We start from the raw sequence: 26,316 nt of genomic DNA, 5'->3' as shown, positions 1-26,316 counted from the left end.
TTAATACATATCCATGTCGCTTTCCACAAAACTGCCATCGCACTTTGCAATTGAGTAAGCATCGGATCCTTTCGGCAGGCCTTGTCTCGGTCTCCTCAAGCGCCTCCGATCTCCCAGTGTGTACGGTGATAACCCGAGCAGGTTACTCGCACCCGTGACCGCGCCTGTCTGACGGCACTCTCGCCGCACCCCTGACACACTTTGAGCTCCCGCCTCCCGCCTGCCAGACGTTACTTGCTGGTGCACGGCAACGGCTAAAGAAAACCGACATAGTTTTAATTTTCGAGACATCTGCCAAAAATGTAACTCAAACGACGGGAATTTAACGAAAAACGCAGTCGGAAAGCTAAACATGTTTTTGACCCGAGTGATACACCTGGCTAGATTCAGACTCAGCAGTCAGCGGAATTTTGTACAGAGCTCAGGACGAGGTGACTAGTGCGCGAAGCCTGCGTTGTCAGCGAGTCAGCTGTCTCCTGCGAAAGTCAGCTGTCTCCTAGGAATATCAGTTGTCTCCTGAGAAAGTTAGCTGACTCCTACGAAAGTCAACTGTCTCCTGCAAGAGTCAGTTGCCTTCTCCGAAAGTCAGCTGTCTTCTGTGAGAGTCAGCTGTCTTCTGCGAATATCAGCAGCTTCTTGTGAGAGTTAGCTGTCTCCTACGAGAGTCGGATGTCTCCTGTGAGAGTCAGTTTCTCCTGCGAGAGCATGCTGTCTTCTGCGAGAGCGGCGACGAGTGGCGGCGGAGCACCAGACAGCGCACATCGGCTGCACATACACCGTTTCAGAGCTCACGCTGGCTACCGGTGTTCCACCGGAAGACATCCTCAAATGCACAGTCGGCTTCCAGGTGACGTCCCGACACCGGGTCGGCAGGGTTTCTGTCTCGCGCATTGAGCCGGCCACTCTCAGCTCGGAAACACCGAGTGAGATTCTCTGTGCATCCACGACCTCCGGGCGTGTCGTGCGTAAACGTGCGTGCGCCTGCTGTCTGCATGACTTTAGCGTTGATTCTAGACGCATTGACTCGACACGAAGCTATGATCAGTCAATGTGAAATACCTACGATGGTAAATGAAGAATGGGAAAAACAGAATGTACACCGCCGTGCTTTCTCTTCGCCATCCGGCTACGTGAAAAAACACAAAGACCTTCAAAGAGAAAGTGGAAATACAAGTATGCACCATCGTCCTTTCATGTCCTTTACTTTGATCGGTGAGATTAAGGTGCGTGGGATGATATCATGCATTCTCCCTGCTCATGACGGCACAATCTGGGCCGGCCATTTACTTGCTGAGCGATGACATGACTTTAAACTGTGTGCACTAACACCGCCGCATTATGAAAATGAGTCCGGGTTTCCCGACGGCGTAAAGGTACTTTTGACAATTTAACAAATTAATGAGTTCCGGGTCGGGTCGGGAGGGTAATCCTCTCAGAAGACAGATCGCAACGAGGCCGTTATAAATGGCTGCTCAATATGCATTACAGTACTATCTGGCCATCCTTCCAGCAAACTGTAATTAACTAAAGGTGCGCGGCCTCACCTACGCAGCGCTCTGCTCAGCGGAACCCACGTCTGATCTCTGATAATCAACACTGATTCTCAGATCGGTGTGCTGCGGACGCTGACATGCCCACCACGCGAGCTACTGAAATGTACGATGGCAAAACCTGGTGCTGCGTTGTATTTTGGACTGCGAGCTTTTTTATTTCGTTGCATTTTGTTCGGGGTTACATTTTGGATGGCTCACTCGCACGGTGATGAGTGTGTGTGCGAAGTAATGTGGCATTACTGAGTCCTATGGCTGAAGTCGTAGGCATTTTGTATGGCACGTTGCAGAAGTCTACGGGTTGGTGAAACCCACCGGCAGCCGCCTAAAATGGGTGACGGGTTGAGTTGGGTTCAGGTTTGGGAAATTGCGTTTATGCTCAAGGCGTTTACAAAATTGCGGATGTAGACTTCCAAAAAGGCCACACGATGTTACTGCCTCCACTATTTTGTCATAAATAGTGTAATTCACCTCGCTTGTGCAATCATGAATGCAGAACATGACTTTGGGTGTAAAATTTCCTAATTTTTCATAATTTGGCACCAAAGTGCCGCAGAAACCAGAGTGGTTGGGCAAACAGTGGGCAGAACGAACTACGAATGGGTAACAGGTGGGTAAGGGCGCAATCCCACGGGTAGCGCATGGATTGGGTAAAGGCAGCCCTACCAGGGAGGGCCTCTGTAGACAGCACATCACGCACTGGTCACGATTCTGAATGTTTTAATGTGGGTGGATCTCATCAATCTGATACACGAGTAGACACTATACAGTAACCAGAGAGGGACCGTATTCGTCTTAAATGTTTTGCTAGCCTCAGAGCGAGTCCATGGACGTGATGTGCGTTACCACATGTGGGCTAATGTTGACCACCACAGACCCGTTGTGCGTAATGAATTAAGAATTGCAGAAAGGCACCGTACTGGTTGGCGTTTGCTGCAAGCCCACGACGCCCAGCACATCCCAGGCGCAAGCAAATGTCCACAACTTCGGGAGCAGCATTCTGTCGAAAGTCAATCCGTCAGCTTTAGCGGCACCAGACCGCGCCGGTTCGTCCCTGTGCCCGGCGTCCCATCTCCGTCCCGTGACGCATTGTCGAGCGCAGCTCCCCCCCGCACTCCTCCGAGCCTGGAGGAAGCCCGTCGACACCAGCCCCCTCCCCACACCCTGTGGTGGTACGCCAGAGCCCAGCCCGCCGACGGTACTCACTCGCCGTCTGGGGAGAAGCGCGCCTTCAGGCCGTAGTGCCGGTGCGCCTCGATCTTCCGCTTGGGAGTGATCTCCACCGGCGCCTGGTCCGTCTCGCCCGCCGCTGCAACGGCCCGGGCCGCGTGTCACGCGCGCGTCCCACTCTCCCGGGTCACGATGGGCCGCTCCGGCGCGTCTCATGCCGCCATCGCCACTCGCCACAAAACGTACGCTTCTGTCCGTCCCGACAGCAGTCTCGTGTGCGGAGAGAATCGAGGTCTCACACGCAACACAACAGCCGTGCTAGCAATTTGACTCGCCAAACGATGATAAAAAAACTCTACGCAAAAACACACGCAAATCACAGATTCCACAGCGAACTCCCACGTTCCGCGCGGCAGGCTCCTCCGGCGGGGCACGCAGCCGTTATCCTTTACGTGGTAATCCGCGACACTTTCCGGTGAACCGCGCCGGGAGACGACAGCCCATAACTCGTCGAGTCGGAACCATCAGCGGCGCCGGTGTCGCCATCGCGGCACGAATTAGGCAACGCCCCGCGGGAGACCTCTCTGCGGCCGCCATTACCACTCCGGAGACGGGACGAGGTGTGTGATCACCGCGCCGACAGACCATCTGTCGCGGTCCCCAGCGCGGCCCAAGTGGCGGCTGGCCGGCGCCGATGGGTGCCGGAATGGCTGGGTGGGTGGATGCCTACCCCATCCCCTTCCCCCCCCCCCTCCAAATCGTCAATGTCAGTCCGTCACATGGGAGCGACTATACCGCGCATCATTACCACCAGCCGGCCTCATTAGCGCATGCTTCCCCACACCCAGCGGGCCACATGTGTCAGACTTCCCCCTCATGATGATGATTTGAGTTTTGAGACGCACCAACTACGTTGGTCATATGGCGCCGATGGACTTCCCCCTCGGCGCTAGCTGTTTACACGGGTGGTCACGACGTAAATCGCTCCGAGACGTTTTTCTGAAAATGTTTTGTCAAAGCATAGGGTTGTAAAAGCTTTCAGGGAATAATTTAGGTCCCAACTATCCTACCAATTAAAGGAAAGTAGCTGCAAGTTGCAACAATGCTTACATGAAAACAATTTTAATCATAATCCCCCGGAGCTGCTTCGGGCAAATAGGAGTTCGTCAAAACGGCCCATGTCTCTCCAGCAGCGCTCCGAGCGGGGCCAAGGGCGCCGACCGGTGCCGATACACCGCACGACCACTGAAGCCCCTCCCCATGCGCCCGCCTGAACCGTCGCACACTCACACAGCGCCCACACGTAGCAGTTGCCCTTGGTGTTGATGGCGGCCATAAGCTCGCCGTTGTTGTCGATGTCGATGTGCTGGAACGCCGAGTCCGGCTCCGGGATCTGCCGGCGTTCAGCTGCGTCAAATATCCCGCGAGCACATGCTCGCATCGCGCAGAGAATCCATCATCTTCTGTTGAGCGGGAGAGCTTTTGGTACACTTACTTTGAGCTACCCACTTCAGCCAACAGATGAGAAGTGTGACCATGATTGCCGATACTCAGGAAGCTTAGCATAGCAAAAGACAGGCACCTCAACCCGTCGCTTCATCATTTATGCTTCTTTTCGATTGAAACATGCGTCACATTGCACCCTGTCATAAAACGACACCTGCAAGCACACCAGACGTACTGTTCAGAATATCTCAGAAAAGACATAGGTAGCATGATGTTCCCTTACACCACCACAGTTCCTATTAATTTAGCAACGTTGACACTACCATCGAAACCACATACATTTTGTGACGCACAATAAGACAACACTAACTCCATGCGTCCAGACAGAAAGGAGAGGAAGCCGGTATTGGAGGGAGGGGATGTCAGCGAGGGTAGCCACTCCCGATACGGTCCGACCAGCGTCTCATTTACTGACCGTGTCCTGACTTTGCCCTGTAGAATATCCTGGTACAGACCCAGGTAATAATTTCCAGACCGGAGGACCGGCCGCACATATTGCTTCTGACCCCCCCCCCCCCCCCCCCGACGCAACTACCCCGGTCGACCACCCACGACCAGGCACATGGTTCTGGACCAAGGACTGTGCATCCGACGGCAGCTGAACAATCGGGCTGCAGCTGAGCAGCCGGACGGCAGCTGAGCAACCAGACAGCAGCTGGACAGCCGAAAGGCAGCTGATCAGCCGGACGGCAGCTGGGCAGCCGGCTGCTGCACATCACGGACCACGGGACGAGAGCGTGGCGCAGTGCAAGGAAAAAGATAGCATACAAATACTGCCCGAAGGAGCCGCATGCTTCACTAAGCGCATATGGCTATGATAAGGGTCTGCACGTCGTCAGAAGGCGGTGCTGAGGGTGTCTGGCTCGTGCGTCACGTGGGAACGCGGCCAGGCTGACCAGGAGCACACATGTCTACACTCAGGAGTGTAATTAGAACACCAGGTTTGACGAAGTTCTGGGCGAGCTTGTCCAGTATCATGTCATTTGATGTGGACGATGATAAAAGCTTACTGGTACAGACGGCGAAATCAGATTTCGGGAGTCTGCGCTTCTAGCCCTTAAAAGTGTTTACTACAATCTTGCATAAATCACACAGCGCCTTAGCCGTGATATGTGATGTAATCAAGCGCTCAAGTGTGCGTAACACTGTCAAGTAGATGTTAATGTTTCTTTTCTGCCGACACAACAAAATCTCTCGCAACCCTCCATCTCTACAATGGCATTTTGCCAACCGGAATGCGGAAAATTAGCCATACGAGTGCGTTACGTCCGTCACAATCGTCGCGAGCTTGAATGTCTTGCATCCATGTCGTTCGTATTTTGCACCCAGGTAATGCCAGCAATTGCAATGTTTGATCAATAAGGAATGGCCGCAATTGGAAATGGATGTGCGGGCAAAAGAGCGTAAGGTGAATGGTCGTGCGGAAAAATATCGCTCGCAGAAGATCGAGTGGAAAAGGTCATGCGGGCAAAAGACGAACAGCAAATGATCGTGCGTAAATCTTGCATGAACCAGATCGCAGGCAAAATATGATATGGGATGACCGTTGCCAGCAAAAAAGCCTGTCAAAGACAAAAATTCGGAAGGCGGTAAGACAAAAGTGCGCATGCGAATGATCGCGGTCAAATGGTAGTAGGTAGCGACAGGGATCATGCGGATAAAGTTCGCCCTAGATAAAGATAGGACTGTGCGTGATTGAAATCAAAACGATCGCACATGAGAGCCGTAAGCTCAAGATTGTGGGGAGTATGGATCGTCGGCGATAAGCGTTGTAAGCACATGGCGGAAAATGGTCTGGTTACACTTGTTACTTTAACATGCGCCCGGGTGGCCGGCTAGATACCCTTCGCTCGGGCAGGGGAACCAATTTGGCTCCCCTGAGATCTCGGGAACTACGAAAGCTAGAGACACCAAATTTACACCGTGTGTTGACCTGTACGTAAATTCACTTAGGTCAAAGCTTGAGATTCCTAGGTAATGACCTTCAGGTCAAATAAGGTCAAACGAAGTCAAATTCCAGGTTGGTCTCCAAAGTGCCCCCAGAACCTAGATGTCTGCTTCTAAGTGAAAGATCACAAGCTCAATCAAGGTGAGTGACCTCGTTTGACCTTTTGAAGGCCATGGTGACTAATATAATACAAAACTGCTCTGAGTTTCGCATTTGAATAATCGACAAGGATTACGCTAGGCAGTATGTTCTTAAAAGCCTATCGACCTGAGTTATCCTGGGTCAATGACCTATTGACATCTAACAAGTTAATGGAAGATGTATAATGCGGTTCCTGCTATCAATAAATTCGAAATGAGTACCAGAAACTATCCCATACAGCAAGCCCTACAGTGATAAACCAGGTTGGTTTTGACCTTGGTCTAACCTTCATACCTGACCTTAGGTCAACGTAATTTGCTCATTCAATGTTTGTGTTGCCCAAGAAAGCATCTCAGAGATGTGTGGCTTCGTCAAACACCCCGTTGTTGTATGACATTGAACGATTCCCTAGAAATTGCCTTCGCTGAAACCATCGCCTGACTGACCAGCCATAGGTCAGCGACTTTACAAGGCACATCTAAACTTTTACATCAAACGATCCGCTATTTAATTTTCTACAGCTATGCAAAATTTGGCGCGGCTACGCCGCGCCGTTCGAAAGCCATTCCGGAAAAACCTTCGCGGGGGGGGGCAATTTGACACCCACCCGAACAAGTGTTAAGGAACGGAGGTAAGAAACGTAGCTGCAGCTGCACAGAACGGAACCAAAGTGGTTGCGAGTCTGCGCAAAGGACAGCGGCAGCACTGGTAGTCGTTGCGAATTAAATATGAGGGCTCGAGACCTTCACCCTCACGCCCGCACTCATGCAACTCTTCACCCGTAGGTCAAATTTTGATAGGTGTCTGCAGCACTGATCTTGGAAGAGCGCACACAATATACTACAGATCTGGGGTTTGTTGACCGCTGTCGGACCGGCTTGAGAGAGGTTCCCCAGCCAATCCGGTATCAGACGGCGCAGCCAAGTTCATCGTTCGGTGCCTGCTGGTTTTGTGTTGAAACCTGTGCGCATCAACGCAATCTCTAACAAGGATCCGCCAGGGAGTATATATATATATATATATATATATATATATATATATATATATATATATATCATAACAGAGAGAGAGAGAGAGGGGAGAGAGAGAGAAAGAGAGAGGGATATCGTGCGTGCGTGCGTGCGTGCGTGCGTGCGTGCGTGCGTGCGTGCGTGCGCGCGTGTGGTGTGTGTGTGTGTGTGTGTGTGTGTGTGTGTGTGTGTGTGTGTGTGTGTGTGTGTGTGTGTGTGTGTGTGTGTGTGTGTGTGTGTGTGTGTGTGTGTGTGTGTGTGTGTGTGTGTGTGTGTGTGTGTGTGTGTGTGTGTGTGTGTGTGTGTGTGTGTGTGTGTGTGTGTGTGTGTGTGTGTGTGTGTGTGTGTGTGTGTGTGTGTGTGTGTGTGTGTGTGTGTGTGTGTGTGTGTTGTGTGTGTGTGTGTGTGTGTGTGTGTGTGTGTGTGTGTGTGTGTGTGTGTGTGTGTGTGTGTGTGTGTGTGTGTGTGTGTGTGTGTGTGTGTGTGTGTGTGTGTGTGTGTGTGTGTGTGTGTGTGTGTGTGTGTGTGTGTGTGTGTGTGTGTGTGTGTGTGTGTGTGTGTGTGTGTGTGTGTGTGTGTGTGTGTGTGTGTGTGTGTGTGTTTTGTTAAAGACCTTGGTGTAGATACGTTTAATAAGTTTTTTTTCTGCATTTGCTCTAGTTTCCTGATTGTGGTTGCCTGCTCATCATTGAGGCTAAAAAGTAATTGGCCAAAGTTTGGCATACATTAATTGAGCTGACGTTTCAAAATTACATCTCCCATTTTCAAATGTACACATACACAACATACAGGTGACGAATATATGATAGCATCATATGATAACAGGTATAACCAGTGAGGTATAACAACTAGGTATCGCCAAGTTTAGTTCGATCGTCAAATTGTGTATGGTCAAAATTAAGTGGTTAACATTTTTAGGAACATAAGAATTCAAGCGTCAAAACCCGTACTGAATAGCAAGATATACTATCTACGGATGGTATCAATCGTCCCTAAACGACGTGAAGAGTGGCTGAGGGGTTGGTTTGCTTGTTCAGTTCCAGGGACGATGCTTTGATCGTGACAGCCTCCAGAAAATAAAGCTTCCTCCTGTTAGACGATGATGCTATGATGGTGATGTTACTGGTGAGATTGTCTCGGGTGATGTTCCGGCCATGTTCTTTTCGCACGTGCTCTTTTGGAGCACTGTCAGCCAAGCGCATCATCAACCGCCTTGGAAGTGTGGTGGTAGTGACACTAACGAAGCTTGATTGCTCTAGGAGTGTGCAATCTCCCATGTTACAACGGAACTGGTAAACGACGTTGGTTCGTTTCAAGGGGTCAGAGCTGGCTGTGAGGTTATTTTTCATGAGTTGGATGACCTCCCTGTTGTTGTGGTAGATGGTGAGCGTTATCTTGTCATCCTGGCTGACTGGCTTGACGTTTTCAGGTATTTTGTATTGAAGATACGCTCATCTGTCGTATACCTATCAGCATTTGATTCTGATAGAACAGCTTGATTGGATTCGGTTGATGTTTGATGGCGTCAGTTTTTGTCTGATATCGTGACATAAAGCCGCTGGTCTCATGGTCGGTGGCGCTGTTGGAGAAGCCATTATTTACCAGGACTTGTTTGATGCGATGCGGCTCACTGTCTAGCTGCGTTCAATCAGAGCAGGGTTTAAAGGCCCTTCGGGGATGGGAGCGCACTACACTGATCTTGTACCGGTCGGGGCACTCGCTTGTGGCGCTGAGGCACCTCCAGTATCTGCTGGCTTTTGTGCACTGTTGTCACGAATCGTTGGTCAGCAGTGATGTCAGTGATGATATGATGTCTAAAAATAAAATGCAGTTATTGATGCTTAGTTTGCATGTGAATCGAAACACTGAATCCTGTTCCATTGCATTTTTAGTTCGATCAGTTGTCTTTCGTTGCTGACGTCTACGAAAATGTCATCGACATGTCGTGCATAAAGTGCGGGACAGAGAGATGCATTTACAAGACTTCGTTTTCCGCGTGGCACATATAGGCGTTGGCAAAAAGCTGTCCCAGGGCGGACCCAATGGCCACTCCATTCTTTTGTCGGTAGAGTTTGTCACCTGGTGCACGAAATGGCGCCTCTGTCGTACATGTTCGCAGGCGATTCTCCAGAAGGGAGGGAAGAGTTTAGGAGGAGTGATGGTTGGGTGATGATAGATGTTTTCAAGCAGAATTTGCACCGTCTCTTCTACCGGAACTTAGTAAATAAACTCTTAACCCTTAGTGATTAGTAAATAAACTCTAACCTCTCCACCTTCTAGCTTATTAGCCGGAAGGCTGAGTGCCTTTCAGGATGTCCATTTTTCGGATGCAAGTCAGTCAGCCAGGACAAGACAACGCTCGCCATCTACTACAAAAGAAAAAGGTCACCCAACTCATCATGAGGAATAACATAACAGCCAACGCTGACCGCTTGAAAAAATCGACATCGTTTGCCAGTTTCGTTGTGACATAAGAGATTGCTGGCTAATAAAGCAATCAAACTATGTCGGTGTCACTACCACCGCACTTTAAAGCCGGTTAACGGTACACCTGCGTAAACGACGTCGCGGCTGTGGCGTGATGCCATTTGCCCGGCTCGGCCTGCTCCGTACACAGTTGCCCCCCTGTGCGGTGTCAAGCTGCCACTGCAGCCAGCCGGCCGCCGCGTGCGGGTGACGTATCGACACCCGCTGTTCGGGACAGCGGTCGTTTGCGACCGCTCGCCACCGCACCGAGTGCTCGGACCGGAACCGGCCACCGCCTACTCCCGCCAGCAGCCACCGCCTGCGGACGGGCCGGGGCCACAGGCGCGCACAGCCGTCCGGTCTGGGGCGCCGGTCAGGCGGCGGCCGCGGTCTTATCTCGGCTGCGGTAACGTTAATTGTGCGCAGTTCACCTCCGCGGCGGTACGGCGTTGCCTTAATTGAGGTGCCGGCGACAGACTGTGCGCCGAGTCTTGACTGCTGATAATTTGTTTAACACTTAGCCACGACTTCGCACAAGGAAATGCCAGCCATTTCGGCCTACCAAGCAATGCTACGGCCCCCTAGATTTTAAATGTGTAATTCGTGCGTCTACTATATGCTCTCATTGTGAGAAATTTTGACCTGTGCCTGGATGGTCGGCTGCATGTGACGCGCTCTGGCGGGGGGGGGGGGGGGATAAATTGAGCCTTCTGATGTCTAAAAATTCAGGGCTGGAGATGCCAAATTCACAGGGTATGTAGAGTTGTATGTAAATTCATTTGTGTCATTTCTTAGGTTCCTAGGTCTTGACCTTAATGCCAACTAAGGTCAAACGAGGTAAAACTTGAGGTCAGTATCTCAAGTGCCCCTAGAACTACCCGCGCACCCCACTTGTAATGTCGATACCTTTTTTAGCAGAAAGTCGCTTGTTTTCGTATCAGGTCAGTGGCAGCTGACCTTAAGGTCAAAATGACCAGAACCCCCCGATTATATTTCGATGTTTCACTTTACGGTCAGTGTTAAGAACTAACACGGGGCGGCATGTTCAACGGAGAAGCTCAACATAAGGAACTACTGATGTCCTAATGATGCAGGAGTGCAAAATTAGAGTCAAAATGACCCGATAAAGCAAGTTTTCTAATGTGCATCTGTTCGAAAAATTTCCTTGGAATTGCCTTTGCTAATAGTCATGGCCTGACTTTGACCTGTGATAGGTCAGTGGCTTTACGAGGTATATCTAACGTTTTACGCAGAACAAAACCGGCTATATAACTGTCTACAGCTATATTAAGTTATACCATACAAAGTTGGGTCAACAAGTAGGTATCAAGTTTAGTTCGATCGTCAGATTGTATAAAGTTGAAATTAGGTGCTTGACATTTTTTAGGAGCATAAGAATTCAAGCGGTAAATACGTGCTGAATATCTACGGATGGTACCGATCGTCCCTAAATGACGCGAAGGGTAACTGAGCGGTTGGTTTGCTTGTTTAGTTCCGGTGATGACGTTTTCATCGTGACATCCTCCGAAATATAAAGCGTCCTCCTGTTCGATGATGTTATGATAGTGGTGTTTCTGGTGAGATTGTCTCGGGTGATGTTCCCGCCGTGTTCTTTTCTCACATGTTTTTTTGGAGCACCGTCAACCAAGTGCATCGCCAACCGGCTTGAAAGTGCGGTGATAGTGACACCAACATAGTTTGATTGTTTTTTTAGCCAGGAATATCCTATGTCACAACGAAACTGGTAAACGGCGTCGATTTTTCCAAGCGGTCAGAGTTGGCTGTTATGTTATTCCTCATGATGAGTTGGGTGACCTTTCTGTTTTTGTAGTAGATGGTGGGCGTTGTCTTGTCCGGAGCCGGAGCTGAACGGAGCTCCAACAAACGGACTGTCGGTCACATCTCGCCAATATCGAGAATGCAGGCATTCCAGGTCACAGCACTTTCGAAAAGGGTTCTTTAAAAGGAATTCGCGGTCTCTTAGGCAAAATGAACATGAACACACACGTATCCCGCCATTTACACTGCAAACCTGGCCTTCTCGAATTCCCTCTTAGTGGCTTTTCCATTCGAAATATGTGTTTCTGGCACTGACTCATCGCGCTCATTGCTCACAGCTGCGATAAGACATCTATATTCCCTCATCACACTTTTTTTTATCTTACCAGCCTGTGGCCATGAAACACGCGCGATGAACTTAATCATCAATTCGTATGGAAAATATGGCAAAATGAAAGAGGAAAATCGTATGAAACCACAGAAGCAGCATATTTTGGCGAAAGTGGCGCAAGCTCCCAAAGATAGGGTATTTCGTCACTACACTCAAACATGGCAATCATAGTCGGGCTTTGGTGTGTGAAATGAGCTCCAATATTGTCATTGACACCAAAGTTTCGCCGTGAAACATTGCACCCAAATGGTTGAGCCTTTCAACAATTCGTGTGATTGGCGGGTGAACAGTGCATTGATAGTTGCAGTTACACTTGTGTATTAGCGGCAGCGTAAACCCCTGTCATATACATCTTTTTTTAAGGATAACTGATGACATTTTATCAAGATAATGCTCAAATGCACACAATCTGCCGCAAACGTCGACAAAAAGTCCAGTCAGTATCGGACAGCAAGGAGCGGATTTCTCCACACGCCGTCACGCTCTCCTACTTGACGCGGATAGCTGTTGACACATGGTTTCATACCCCATGCGTCATGTCGGCATGTCAGCGTCATGGCACCGTGTCCCGGCCAATGCACTGGACCAGCTGATATCCCCCCCCCCCCCCCCCCCCCCCCCCACCTCCCCCGTGGGACGTATGCCGGCAGGGTGAGCTGACGGAGCCGACCCGAGGCCGAACACTGTACACCCAGGCGACCAGAGCCAAACTTTAGATTGTACACTATAAACGACGCAACGGCGGGAGAACGGTACACCGACACCGGGGAGCAGACGGCTGAAGCCAGGCCTGACGCCAGCGTCAACGGCTTTTGGTATCCGGAAATGTAGTGATATTGGTTTCTGGTACTGTGCTTTGGATGACCCACGTGCGAAGGTGTTTATTACTATATTCACCAATAGCTGCGTGCTCGCATTGCAGAAGTTTTGTGGCAGCTTCCAGAGATGGCACTTTTGCTTCTACCTTTACGCTCGCGCCTTTGTCAAATAATCGAGGAGTAATCACTAGTTTAGCCCAAGCAGAGCGCATCGTATCGTGAATACTTGTAAATTCCAGGCTAAACATACGCGTTAAAACAGCTCTTAACCAGCGTTTTCAGGCTTAAGAACGCGAAATCGCCATTGAGCTTGCACATATTTCCGCTTCCAAATAGAGCACCTCGTGAGTGTTTGTGCAGACCAAACATCGTTAACATTCAATTGGTTGCATCGCTAATGGGCGGCTTTGATTATTCCGTCTGTCGCCATGGCGATCCGTGGCTATGCTGACGGGCGGACGGGCGGCGGGATCGTACCAGTGCCTATGCTAACGGGCGGGCGGGCGGCGGGAGCGCAACAGTGCCTATGCTGACGGGCGGACGGGCGGCGGGACGGTACCAGTGGCTATGCTGACGGGCGGGACGGGCGGCGGGATCGTACCAGTGCCTATGCTGACGGGCAGACGGGCGGAGGGCCCGTACCAGTGGCTACGCTGATAGGCGGGCGGGCGGCGGGATTGTACCAGTGACTATGCTGACGGGCGGACGGGCGGACGGGCGGCGGGACGGTACCAGTGACTGTGCTGACGGGCGGACGGGCGGCGGGAGCGTACCAGTGGCTATGCTGACGGGCGAACGGGCGGCGGGAGCGTACCAGTGGCTATGCTGACGGGCGGACGGGCGGCGGGACCTCACCAGTTTGGCGCGCTGGTCGGACCGGAGGTCCCACTGGTGGATGGTCCCCGATTGGTCGCCGATGAACAGCTCCACCTGGTTGGGGTGCAGCACGATGCAGGTCATGGGCTGATCAATCTGGAACACCCGCTGGCAGTGGAGTCCCCCGGTCCTGCGGCACGGAGCGGAGCGCGCCGTCAGCGTCGGCGGCCGCCAGGGTACGGCTGGGACGGCGCCCAGCTGTGTAACATCTCATCATCGCCAGGCCGCCAGACTGCTACAAGTCACAGATGTGATAGCATGAATCACGCGACAATGCTGCACAGAAAAGTCGGCAAAAAGACCAAAGGACACAAATGGACGACCCGTCTCTGATAGGAACAGCGCTACACAACTCATTCAATTTCCTGTAAAGGCACATCAAAGTTTAGCACCTCTCATCGCTGCTTCAGAGCGGGTTTCGAGACATGTTTTTGAATCGAATGAAGGCAAATAAACTGCGAGCAACTTGCTTCCAAATCCAAATCAGCCACTGTCCCACCCGGCTCGCAATTTTACCGACACCCGGCACACTGCTCACCGGGTCACAGCGCGCGGGGAGTAGGTGGAGATCTAAGCTCACGAAGCCCAGCACAAGTAAGCGATCGAGCAATTAACCCAGCAGGGTAATCAGAGGGACGCCGACAGGGAGGGGCGCAGGGCACTCACTTAACATCCCAGATCTTGGCGGAGCCGTCCTCGCTGGCCGTGAACATCCAGCGACCGTCGCGCTGGAAGCCCACGCCCACCACGTTCTTGCTGACGCCCTCGAAGTTGATGATGGGGTTCATGTCGGTCGAGTTGACGTCGTACATGCGGACGTGCTGGTAGCCTGGCGGCGGCGGCGGCGGTGGCTCAGCGGCCACCCCCGGTGCCGGGGCGCGGCCCGCCGGCACGGTCGGGCCGCTGTGTGAGGACAACACACTCCGCGGAGGAGCCGGCCGGGGAGACCGGCAAAGCAGACGCCGGCGGCACGCGAGCGTGGGACAGCGCGGGGAGGCGGCAGCCAGGCGTCATTAGTGTAAGCATTGGCGCGTTGTCAGCACCCCGGCAACGACAGCGGGGCATGACAGAATTCAATAGACACGAGTTTTTACATAGCAGCAGACGTCATTGATGAGCCTGAAGGTCTTCGAAACTGCGCTGCACGCATAAAGTCAAAGGTCAGCTATGTGTACTATTCCAATCAAAGTGGAGCCCCGCTCCTCCGTAGCTCACCTTAACACGGGAATACTTCTGACAGACGCTTTTACGGCATTGAAATAGGAGGCTGGTTCGCGACAATTCATTGCAGGATACTTCATGTAGGTGCCGCGCTAAAAAGAAAATCGCCCTCATGCTAAGTTTAGCAGTAGGAGTTCCCCTATTGCTCAGATGGCGGTTGCTTTAGAGATCTGTCGACCGTCCGCCGCAGCCCAGTCGGACACTTCGGGCGAGCTCTGCAAGCGGGCGCCTCATACCGGTCACCAATATCCTCCCAGCCAGACCAGGAGGCCGGAGGGCCACTATATCAGCCGGTATCCCGACTGATCAGCTCCTCCGCCGTATTAATATCCCTCCGGTCGGCGCGCTCCAGAGCGGCAGCGCCGCCGACCGAGCCGCAACGCCGTATCTCACACGAGCGCCGCCTCCTCCGCACGCCGCGACCGAGGACGCGCCCGCGGCAGTGCGGGTCCCGACCCGGGACATCGACCGGCGGTGGACCGGCGGCGGCACCGACCTCCACCCGACCCGGCCGGCGGCGGGGACGGACGGCGCCTGCTCAGGCTGCTGATGCCATCCGCCTTACGACCGGCAGCAGACCCCGGCCTAATTTTGTCCGCCACACACGCCCGGCTTGATGCGTGAACTTGATGAAGTTAACGGCCGCCATCCGTCAGACACGTCTGGGAGAGCGGCGTACGTCTGGCTATTTCCACCAGATCTCCGGGACCGTTGGGGGCATAGCGCTGCTCCTCCCCTCCCCCGCCCCAACTGCCCGGTTATGACGTAATTTGGGCACATGTGTTCTGAAGTGACTGTGTGGGCAAATGGCTGAGCCCGAATCGAGTTTCATCTTAAATTGACCTTCCACCATGAGCTTGCCCAGATCTCCGGGAGCGGCTCAACAGATATCATAAGCATGCGCCCGAAGCTCGCTGAGTTACCAGCCGGCTCCGCCGGTGTCGGCCGCGCCGGCACGTGATTCGCCCCCCAGCTAAAGGTGGCAGGAGCCCGCTGCTTCATTTGACGCCAGCGTCGCCCCGGCACCGGGCTCAGACTCTGACGACCGAGCGGCGCGGCTCATTATGCCGCCGTCCCGCTCCATCGGAAGGAAGTCCGGTTTGCACATCGCCCTCTTACCCAGCAGCGAAAGGTCGGCGGCCTAGCATCCGTTCTTTCGTTACATACTTGTGCGGGCCGAAGCCTTGCCTGCGTGTGTATTTGATCACAAGCCTGTGTCTGATCCCGCGTGTGTTTGATCAAGCACGCATGCCTGATTACGCACGGGTCCGAAGACGGCTCTGATAACGTGCTCGGAGCAGCTGGAGCATCCCGCCAGGGCTGAGTACGCTCAACAGCAGCGTGCGTTGCCCCTGAACGCTGCGGCTGGGACGTCGGAGGCACGACACAGCTGAGCGGCCGGCGCCACCGCCGGTGGTGCTCGCCTGGGGCGCTCCGCTCCCCATCAGGCGAACGCACAACAGCCCGCTTCCTTCCGTATCCAGTACATACATTGCTATATCCGAGAGCTCGTACACATTAAACGGATCAGCGTTCAGGGCATACGTTTGAATCAGTGAACATGGCGCTGTTGGGATAGCCTTACCGGGGCGGTATTGCCAATTCGTCGCCGTAGATGGTCGGCCGCAGATAATTTATGGCGTCGTAAATGCAGTGTTAGTGGAGAATGTCGAATAGCACCATGCCTACCTTTCGGGCAAATCCAGACGGTGCGCAAGGCAACGCGTTTTTCAGTCTAATGATGCCTGCAAACTGGATGACATTGCTTGTTGAATTGGTTATCGGTAAAAATCAACTTAACCCTATTGGTTATCAGTTAAATCAAATAGGTTAAAACAAATTGGGATTGCTCTCACTGCTTCTATTGTTACTAATTTTATTCTTACTCTTATCACTGTTACTGCTTTGACTGTCCCTGTTTAATTCGTTCCAACGACCTACAATACCGCCTCGCGAAAGGTCCAATAACACTTCAGCTGGCGCCCGCAGCGCCGGGCCGCTGCCGGCCTACCGGCACCAGGACTCGAGCCGGCCTACCGGCGCCGCTCTCGGCCGCGCGGCGTCATCACCCGAGAGTGCACCACAAAAACGGCCGGCCGCGGACGACGCCTGGCGTCGATCGAGGTGTCTGGAGGCAGCGGCCGACACTCGACGGGGCCAGAGTTCCGCCGCGGCGGCGAGTGGTTCCGGGGAGCTCCGTACGGCCTCCGAATGAGTGTTCTCGGCGACGAGATTGAAGCGGCCCGAGATTGAGCTGTGGCAGCGCTTCGGCCGGACCCAGTGACGGCGGGGTGGGATGGCTTCGCATGGTGGCAGGCCAGGTGCGGCCACAGTTCGGTCCTCACAGGCGTGGTCAAATTAGGTCCACAGCAGCCAACACCGCGAGAAATCCGCGCGAAAAGCACATAGCTGTTTTAGAACATCATCTATAGTTAAAAATTCGTAAATCGCGCGGAAGCTCCTGAAAGCTCACAACAAAACCCACGCTGGGAGCGTGTGACTGGCGCAACACCCACCGGCGGCGGCCAGCAGCGTGCGGTCCGGCTGGAAGGTGAGCGCGTTGACCTGCGAGTCCTGGTGCTGGCAGGTGCGCTTGCAGACGCCGGTGTGAGGCTCCCAGAATTTGATGGTGTGGTCGTAGCCGGCCGTGGCCAGCAGAATGCCGTCCGAGGACGATACGCCATCTGAACCGACGCTCATCGCCCAGCCTGGAGGCACACGGCGCACACGGCGTCACGGAGGAGGTGGGGCATATGCCCGGAGAGACGCTAAAATCGGGGTAAGGGCAGATAGCTGGAGACATTCTGAAAACGTATCGTGTGGAGGAAGCAAGGGACCTCAGACAGGTATCGACGTCAGGATAACTGAAAAGAGGGGTGGGACTCCGTACAGGTGAGCGGTGAGATACGGAAAATAAATGGTAAAAACGGAGCCCAGAGCAAAAACGGATTACCCGAGTGTCAATCTTCCAGCGGCAGAGTGTAAATCAACTTAAACGCTACCAAGAATGACGTAGAGCACCGCACGGAATCAATACTTGGCCCACTGGAGAGCAATGGAGCCACCGCACGCATGCTGACGCGGTGGTTGTTGCACCGGACACCACGCGCCACCTTTTGCACACGGGGCGGATGGGGCGGGCGATGCGAGGCGAGATGGAGATGGGCGAGGCGACGACGCGCAACAGTCGGTCCTCGGAGTCCGCGCCGTCCGCCCGGGCGCCGGAGACGGCCGCCCCGGCAGAGATGATAAACTGGCGCCGTTCGTCCGGCCGCCCCAGAATAGCGCACCCACTCGCGCGCGGATTACTGAGTACTGCGCGCAATAGGCTGCGGGCAGCGGGAGGGCGGGCAGCGGGAGGACGGGCGCCGACGGGAGGGCGGGCAGCGGGAGGACGGGCGCCGACGGGAGGGCGCGAGGGGAGGCGCAGGGAAACTGAGGTCTGATGGTGAGTCGAATGTCGGAAATGTTTGACTCTGATGGCAGGGTAACGCGAATACAAAATTGGGGCTTAATTTCAGCATCTTAAGACCGTAACTTGTGGCCCTGACTGCCAAAATGGCGCGGAGTGAAACACTAATAACGGCAATAACAATGCCAGTAATAACAATAACTCCCAACGGTTCAATGAGCTAGTGCATCATCTAAATCTAAGAATCTAAGCGTTCCTTTCGTGCGAGAAACCTGGTCAATTATCTGCAAAAGTAGCATAGATTCATCCTTTATTTTTCATTCGTGCCATCGCATGAGCTATACGCGCTTTATTGTTATATATTCACAACACATACAGGAATATTGTGTTAATGAGAATACAGCAAATGCCACGTGCTACTCGGCCTGTACACAACACCATCTCCCCACCGAGTAGCACGCACAATATCGTCTTCCAGGGCGGGGACACCACGGTCCAGGAATTGACAGCCCGGGCAATGATCCGCCGCGTATTGCCCGTCTCGTACGAGTAATTGCGTCACGGTCTCACAGGACGTCCCTGCTGCTGACAGCAGACCACAAGCCCTCTAGAGACACCGGCTGGCGGCCTGGCTTGTACGATGGGAATCGAAGCAAGTGTTTCCGCCGCCGCAGCGCAGCCAACTCGTCCGACCCCTGGCGTCGTCAGCTGCGGGGAGCATCAATAAACAGCGGCCCCCACGGCCGGCGGTCCCCGGTCAGCCACCTTCAGCCGTCGGATGCCGCCCGGGACCAACAGCGCACTCCCACTACACGGGCACGAGCGGGTCGGCAACCCCGCCACGTCAGGAGGCGGTTGCAGGCGACAGCCGTGAAGGACGGCTGCCTGTTGACGCCTCTGAAAGCTGCGGGCCCAGTGTTGATTGTATTTGGCTCCTTAAGACAGTCAGTAAGACAGACAGTAAGGCAACAGTCGGCACGCAATAGGCTTCTGCACAAAACTCGTCAAAGAGTGCGGAAGTGGGGCTGGCAATAGCTCAATCTATTTCGTAATGAAACGGGCAGAGCTCAAGTACTTCAGAAACTTTGCTCGAAACGGTGACAAGCACATCAGGAACATCGTTGAGGAGATGCCACAGAAATGCCAAAGAAATGGTGATAATGACAAAAACACAGCTCATCTACATTCAAATCAGGGCCCTATGCCAGAAAATACACTTATTTACAAAGCAGGCTAGTCGTTGTCTACGCTCTGCCGTCTCACACCAGAGATTGAGAACAAATTACAGGCCGCTGTCCGCTTCGGACTCACCTTCAAGAGCAAAGCAGTCCGCTAACACATAAAATGATGAGCCCTGGCACAGCGCGTATCCGACTAAGCCTCACGAATATGACGGTCTGCTCGGGACAATGCAGACTTTCTGAACCCACAGTACGCTCCGCACTCAGCCCCACTGCAAAACGACTACCATAATCTGCAAGGAGCCTGGACAACACTCAACCAGCAGCCTCACCCGGGCACCGCACAAGTTCCGCCCGGAACTGTTTCATAAGGCCGTCCGTCCCCGCCTGGGCTGAAAGGCTTGACCCAGTTCACGGCTCGACCTGGAAAAGCTTGACCCCAGTCGCCCTTCTGATTGGACAGACACGAGCCACGTCCCGGTCAGGCTCGGCGCTGAGGCACGCCTGCCACGCTCAGCCGGGCAGGGCTGGCGCGACCTTAGGCCGCCACCCGGTCACGGCCCCGGTGCCGTGGGGCGTGACCCTGTCCTCAGAAGCGCTGGTCCAGCGGCGGGTCCAGGTCCTCGGCCATCTCAGAGTCCTCGTCCTCGTCGTCGTCGTTGTCGTCGTCGTCGTACTCATCCTCCTCGGGCTCCTCGTCCTCGTCGGCGCCGTCGGCGGCCGAGCGGCCCAGCGGCGCCGCCTCGCTGCCCAGCTGGCGCAGCCGGTTCAGCAGCTCCAGCTGCTCCTGCTCCTGCTCGCGCAGCTCGGCCTCGCGTCGGTGCGCCGGTCCAGCCGGCTCCACGGCTGGCACGTGATGGCCGGCTCCAGGCTCGGGAACAGCGACTGCTGGAAGTTCATCTGTAACACGGCAGCCGGTGGGGGCGTCGGCGCGCCGTCTTCTGGACGCGGCACCGGTCGGCCGGCCGTGCCGGCTCGCAGCTCACATGGCTGCGCCGACCAACTCTTCATGACGCCATGGCCAGCTTCAAGTCCTGTTTTACAGGCACGTACCATTTCTACTATTTCGACGGGTGTCATGTGTTAGATTCTGGGCAGATGTTTTAGCCTTTGTATGTATGCTAAAGCTCTGCCATACACAGCTTTGGGTTATTTTAGGATGCATGGAGCTGCTGTGATTCGTAACGTGGCTTGAAGTTCGAAAGTATTACTGCTATCCTGCTGTACACACATCTTATTTCTGCCATTGCAGTGGCCGTTCATCAGTAACAGAAGTCAGAACAGAAGTAATCGAAGTCATTGTGCTCAAAATGAGCCCTGAATGTCTTTGGTAGAGCACAGTCAGTACTACGTCACACAGAATGAAACTTTAAACATTTTCAAAGGCTTATGAGAAGGCAACGTAACTCGCAACCTCATCCAACAGCATAGGAATAAGCATTGCAAAGTATGTTTTTCTTTGACCCAGTGATGGCAAAATGGGTAGTTTGGGTACACACCGAAAAATGGGGGATGTCTAATGTGGCATCAGTCACTCTCAAATGTGTGACTGCAGTTGGATATGGTGAACAGGCTTCAAATTCAGTTCTGAGGGGGCAGGCCTGAATAGCAGGGTCAGTGTATCGGAGGGGGGGGGGGAGAGATCTCAGACACGGTGCGGCTACAGTGCGAGACAAGGGGTGCCATCCGACACTTGTTACCGCGGTACCAAATCAGGAGATTAGGCCGCTGCCTTTTTGCTACGGTGGAGTGCAAGAATACGGCCGGCTTCCATTTAATGCAAACTAGCAGAGTTTCAAGTACCATCTGGAGTGACGTTTTCTGCATGTGCAACACGATGATACGCAGGGAATGTAGAAGCATCACTAAACGACAAGCGTGCACTGAACTGCTGTTTTGTGATTTGACTCATCAGATTTTCATATTATGAGGCATGGAAAGGGCAAGCCATACAGGTTTGGATTTGTTGTCAAGTGCAATCTGAAATCTGAACCTGAATCTCTGAAGTCAGACACCCGAGTGCTGGAATACGGCGAATAAAGTTACGAGGGGCACAGAAATAGATTAACCTCACATCCACTCATCCATGTGAACAGTGGGGACACCCCAGACACGAGACTTGAGCAATGCCCGTGACGATGCTGCAGAGCTGAACATAATCAACACATGCGCCCCTGGAGAGCAGTGTGGCCCACCAAGCAGACACTGATGAGAGCACCATCACATTGGGCACCACACGCCACACTGTGCACGAGAGGCGCGAGACGATGGGGTTGTCACACGCACCATTCCGGACACGGGAGACGGCCGCTCCAGCAGAGACAGTGAGCTGGCGCCGTTTGTCACGCCACACGAGAATAGCGCAGTACCTCGCGTGGATTACAGAGTGCTTGACCCACCCAGCAGCCTGCAGGCAGACAGCTGCTGTGAAGGACTAATGAGGCACTGGAAAGTTCAAAAAGTATTCTGGAATCCAGATGCATGCTCATATGCTGGTTATCATTTACAGTGACCATGGATCAAAAAGGCACCACTATTGTGTTCAAACCAAGCAGCAAACATAAAAATGGTAGCTTTATGTTAGCACACAGTATCTTGGAATGATTTGATTCCCCCCTCCCCCCCCCCCCCCAATGTTGCCTTGACTTGCTCCCCTAACACACAAACCTGACATGAGCAGCTGCACACCCCTGCCAATTTTCCAGCAGGATAAACATAGGGTCCTCTTGTGAAACATACAGACACAGATACAGATACAGATACATAAGCTTTTACTTTTTACAGTTAACACTACCTTCCACAAGTGGTAGCTTTTTCAAAATGACTAACATTGATTTTAAGCTGATGTGTCCAATATCTCAGTCCTTGGTACTTCCCAGTACTTTCAAACAAAAGATCAGAAATTAATCATGATATATATCACACTTACAGTCACCAGCTGAACCCATCTGCTGGTTGTTGCTAAAGGCAAGTGTGGTGTTTCTGAAACTAAGTAGCAATAGCCAAGGGAGTGGTGTGAATGCTACTCATCAGCAATATTTTTGAGACCATGGAAAGCTGATTACTGGCAGCACCATGCAATTTGGTCAGAACTAGTCATACAGTTATCACACACATTTCCAGACAAAAGTTGCAGTTTATACCAGGTCACTGAGATCTGATGCCATGTAAAGACTTGCTGAGTCATTTATACAACAACAGCTTTATTGTGTCATCCCAAGTGTGCATGACTTCTTGAAGCATGGAGGTAATGGAGCACTGAAACCTATCTCTAAAAACACCTATCTCTATCCTGGGCCATTCACCTTTCCAAGAAGATGCAAAGCTGATGATGTATGACCCAAATTGATATTTTACTGATGCTAGGTCGTTTTATTATGGCATAGATGATTTGGAATGCACTTAATGTGGATTAGGTATGGAAAGTGGCCTTCCATGTTACACAAAAGTAGCAATTTTTATTTGTTTATTGGCAAACATTTAGGTTTATTAGACCTGGATAATAATCAAATCCCAGTTATCTCCAAGAGATCAAATGGACATCGTCACAAATTGTCATGTCTGGTTTTCCGCTGTTGCTCATTATTGTGCAGCATAAGTACAACATGGGGCCAAATAACACCTAGCCATTAACACAGCATCAAATGGCTTTCAATTGCCTTGGATGCTATATGACTACAGTTGAAGCAGGAAAAAACTTGTTTTTAATAGGTTCCCATCCAGCAACAGCTAAGGATGACAAAGACTTACCTTCAGAGCATAAGTTGCAATGTCTTAGAATGCTGCCACTGTATTGGTGCATTGCAACAGTTGGATGGTGGGGGGGGGGGGGGGGAGGGTTACAATTCAGGATGGGAGAGAATGTCCTGCAGTCTGGTTAATGTTATTACAGGATAAGGCTCTTATGCTAATTGGAAGTCTTCAATACCCAAAGGTGCTTGCTAAACAACATCATAGAACTAAATGGCAGTTATATTGACAATGCTGAACAATTCAAGCTGTGCTATTACTCATACCCACCATAGAAAGGCTTCAGAAAAGTTCAGCAAAACATTATATTTAAAAAATAAGGCAAATGAACCCAAAACTGCTTTTGGTCTCCACAAACACTTTTACATTAACATCTCCAAAATAATCACCCAAGCTCCCAACTCTGTACAGTTAAAAGTCTGGTAGTTTGGATGACATCTTTTGAATGTTTTATTGGCAGGGTCTACACAAACCAGGAGCATTTCTTGTATCACCATGCCTTTTTCACATGCAATGTTTTACTGAATTTTCTAAAGCTTCTTGATAAGCATAGCCTGAAATATCATTTATGTCTGATTTGCACTTAATGTCCTGGTCTTTTTCCTTTGCCTATTCTTGAATCACAGGTCAAAAAGTTAAAATAATTATCCAGTTTTTAGTGCTTCCCACCATTCCTGCTGTTTCCAGACGTTTGCAATTGCGGAATTCACCACATGTTGCATTCATTGATAGCACATTATGTTCGGACGGGGACTCACTTTCAATTCACGTCGTCCGGGCGTAAAACACAGCCCGCAGGCCTTGGGCAACGAAAGAAGTCGGCAGAGCAGATTCGGTCTGTAGCCTATACTTCTGCAACGCCTACACCCTGCAGCTACTTTAATTACAGCACAACACTGAATGCAAACACAGCCAGTGTGGATTTTCCCCAATTACAATACTCCCGCTTCCCCTATCGTCTCCCAAAACCGCTGCCGGCCATCAGCGTATGAAATATCGCGACTGATTTATTGGCGTACACTAGTGCACCAGGGGCTATCTATTCCGTGCATCCGACAACTTGCAGATTTTGCTCACGTTCTTTCAAAGCACGGTACAGACTCGCTATGATTTGACAACTTCTTTGTGATAGCACTGTCAGCTCGTTACAGACAAAACAGAAATGTCTCCTCTGCGTGATTGTTGACGCAGTGTTTCAAAACAATCCACTTCTTGTACTACAAATCGCACAATATTTGTTCTTCAGTTGGTTCGGCAGCCGATTCGGTTCAGCTTCTCCGTGGGGCTGGAATGCAGCTATCTGGTGGCTGTGTTGTGTTAGCGCAGCTGGCAGCATTTTAGGTATGCAGTGAATGAAATTATTAATTATAAATGATTTCGTATATACTATATTAATGCGCAGTTTCCATCCTTGCCTAGTTCAACCGATGGGTTGAGAGAGCGTGACAGGTAAGTGTTACTAAAGTGCTTTCGGTGGGCTGATGATGATTGGGGTTTTAGGGTGCATCAACTTCTGGGGTCATTTTGTGCTTTCGGTGGGTTCATCACCAAAATAGACTATTCATTCCAACAAGTAAGACGGTATGTGACCTGTAAGGCCTCATCCAGGGGTTAAGAAAAATATTCCATTTCCAGCTTTAAAAAAATTGGAAAGCATGTGACTGACATATTGCACCACATAGGCACCTCGTGCTAACTCATAGACCAGGCTGCAGTGAGCAGTCACCAAAATAGACTATTCATTCCAACAAGTAAGACAGTATGAAACCTGTAAGGCCTCATCCAGGGGTTAAGAAAAAATATTCCATCTCCAGCTAAAAAAGAAAATTGGAAAGTCTGTGACTGATATATTGCACCACATGGGCACCTCATGCTAACTCATAGACCAGGCTGCAGTGAAACCCATCCACTGCACCAACTGCCTATGCAACATTGGTGCACTGAAACATGTGCTTTTGTGTGTCAAACTCAGACTGGCCTACTTTCCATTCAAAGTTAGGGGAGGGCTGGTGGTCAAGTTGGGGAGGAGGGGGCTGAACCCCCCCCCCCCCCACCAAATGAAAAGGAAACTACACCCCTGATAACCACCTATTATAAAACTTGGGTGCCACTGGGCTGCCCAGGCCCATACTAGACTATTACCTGTTCCTAGTGTCAGCTGCTCCCTGTCCCCCTTAACATTCTAGGCTGATGCCTGGTTGTTTCAGTGGCAGCTCAGTGCCTGTACATTTCATTGCATGCATTAACCACTTCAAAAAAACTTGGGCCTGGACCAGGGCCATGGGGCCATGTCTAGAGCCCCTGACTGCTTAAGAAACCTTTTTGGATGTGTCATTGCACGTATTATATATTTGGGAGGATGCTGCCTGTCTTGGGAGTCTCTTTTCTGAAACATATGGGACTGTATGAGTGTTGTGTGTGTGTGTGTGACAACCCATTTTACATGTGACATACCACTTGCTGCCATGTTGCATGACTTTAAAGGTGCTTGCTAGCATTTGTCCCAGCCATCTATAGACAATTTTCTGGTATTGGAAGGAAGTGTTGGCTGGTGCTGGACAGTTTGATAGGAGTTACTTCTTCTGTTCCAAGCTACTCATATATCACTACCTGCAGCAATATTAAACCCTTCCATATGTCACATGTTTTTGGTGGTGGATGTGCTGCTGTAAACCAGATACTAAGAATGCATTTTTTAAAGAATTTGTCTGTAGTATCACTGTTGCAGTATTTTTTATGCTTGCTGTCCTGTTTCACAGTACACTTCACAGCTGCAATGCTTGCGTGCTGCCTGTGGAGGGTTTGTGGGCAGTCCCCGCGCTTAGCGCGTGGCCGGCGGCCATCTGATGCCCTGCTGGCCGCGCGGTTCTTCTCGCTGTCTCGCGCCGAACGGGGAGCTGTGCCGCCCGTCTCCCGCGCCAATCTGGGCGTGTTTTGCCAGCAGCCCCACCAGCTGACCAACACATATCTGGGCGACCCCACACTCGCCAAATATCTGCGCAGGCTTCTGCCTCGCGAGGTGAGGAATGCGCAATACCTCTTGTTACCGGTTTTGAAAGTGTGCTGAAAATGCGGCGAAAGCGTGAAAAAATGTAAA

General features: G+C 51.9%; 1 protein-coding gene across 3 annotated transcripts in view; it reads right to left on the bottom strand.

The window, feature by feature from the left end:
• Window positions 1-26,316, bottom strand: part of LOC119111787 (target of rapamycin complex subunit lst8) — a 96,326-nt gene that overhangs the window by 27,094 nt on the left and 42,916 nt on the right. Inside the window, exons 1-6 of one of the 3 annotated variants that reach the window (XM_037235609.1) lie at window positions 23,978-24,238; window positions 17,393-17,584; window positions 14,322-14,484; window positions 13,635-13,785; window positions 4,011-4,113; window positions 2,757-2,859 (exon numbers count right to left, since the gene is read on the bottom strand). In XM_037235609.1, the coding sequence (XP_037091504.1) occupies window positions 2,757-2,859; window positions 4,011-4,113; window positions 13,635-13,785; window positions 14,322-14,484; window positions 17,393-17,576 (704 nt within the window). In that variant the 5' untranslated portion in view covers window positions 17,577-17,584; window positions 23,978-24,238. Of the gene's footprint in view, window positions 1-2,756; window positions 2,860-4,010; window positions 4,114-13,634; window positions 13,786-14,321; window positions 14,485-17,392; window positions 17,585-23,888; window positions 23,957-23,977; window positions 24,239-26,316 lie in introns of those variants that run through there. The other 2 variants (XM_037235611.1, XM_037235610.1) reach the window with 2 other exon arrangements.

The sequence above is a fragment of the Pollicipes pollicipes genome, unplaced genomic scaffold (genome assembly GCF_011947565.3).
Source record: "Pollicipes pollicipes isolate AB1234 unplaced genomic scaffold, Ppol_2.1 Scaffold_7261;HRSCAF=8764_pilon_pilon_pilon, whole genome shotgun sequence".
NCBI classification, from domain to species: Eukaryota; Metazoa; Arthropoda; class Thecostraca; order Pollicipedomorpha; family Pollicipedidae; genus Pollicipes; species Pollicipes pollicipes.
The sequence above is the reverse complement of the archived record's forward strand: the minus strand, read 5'-3'. Positions and strand labels throughout refer to the sequence as shown.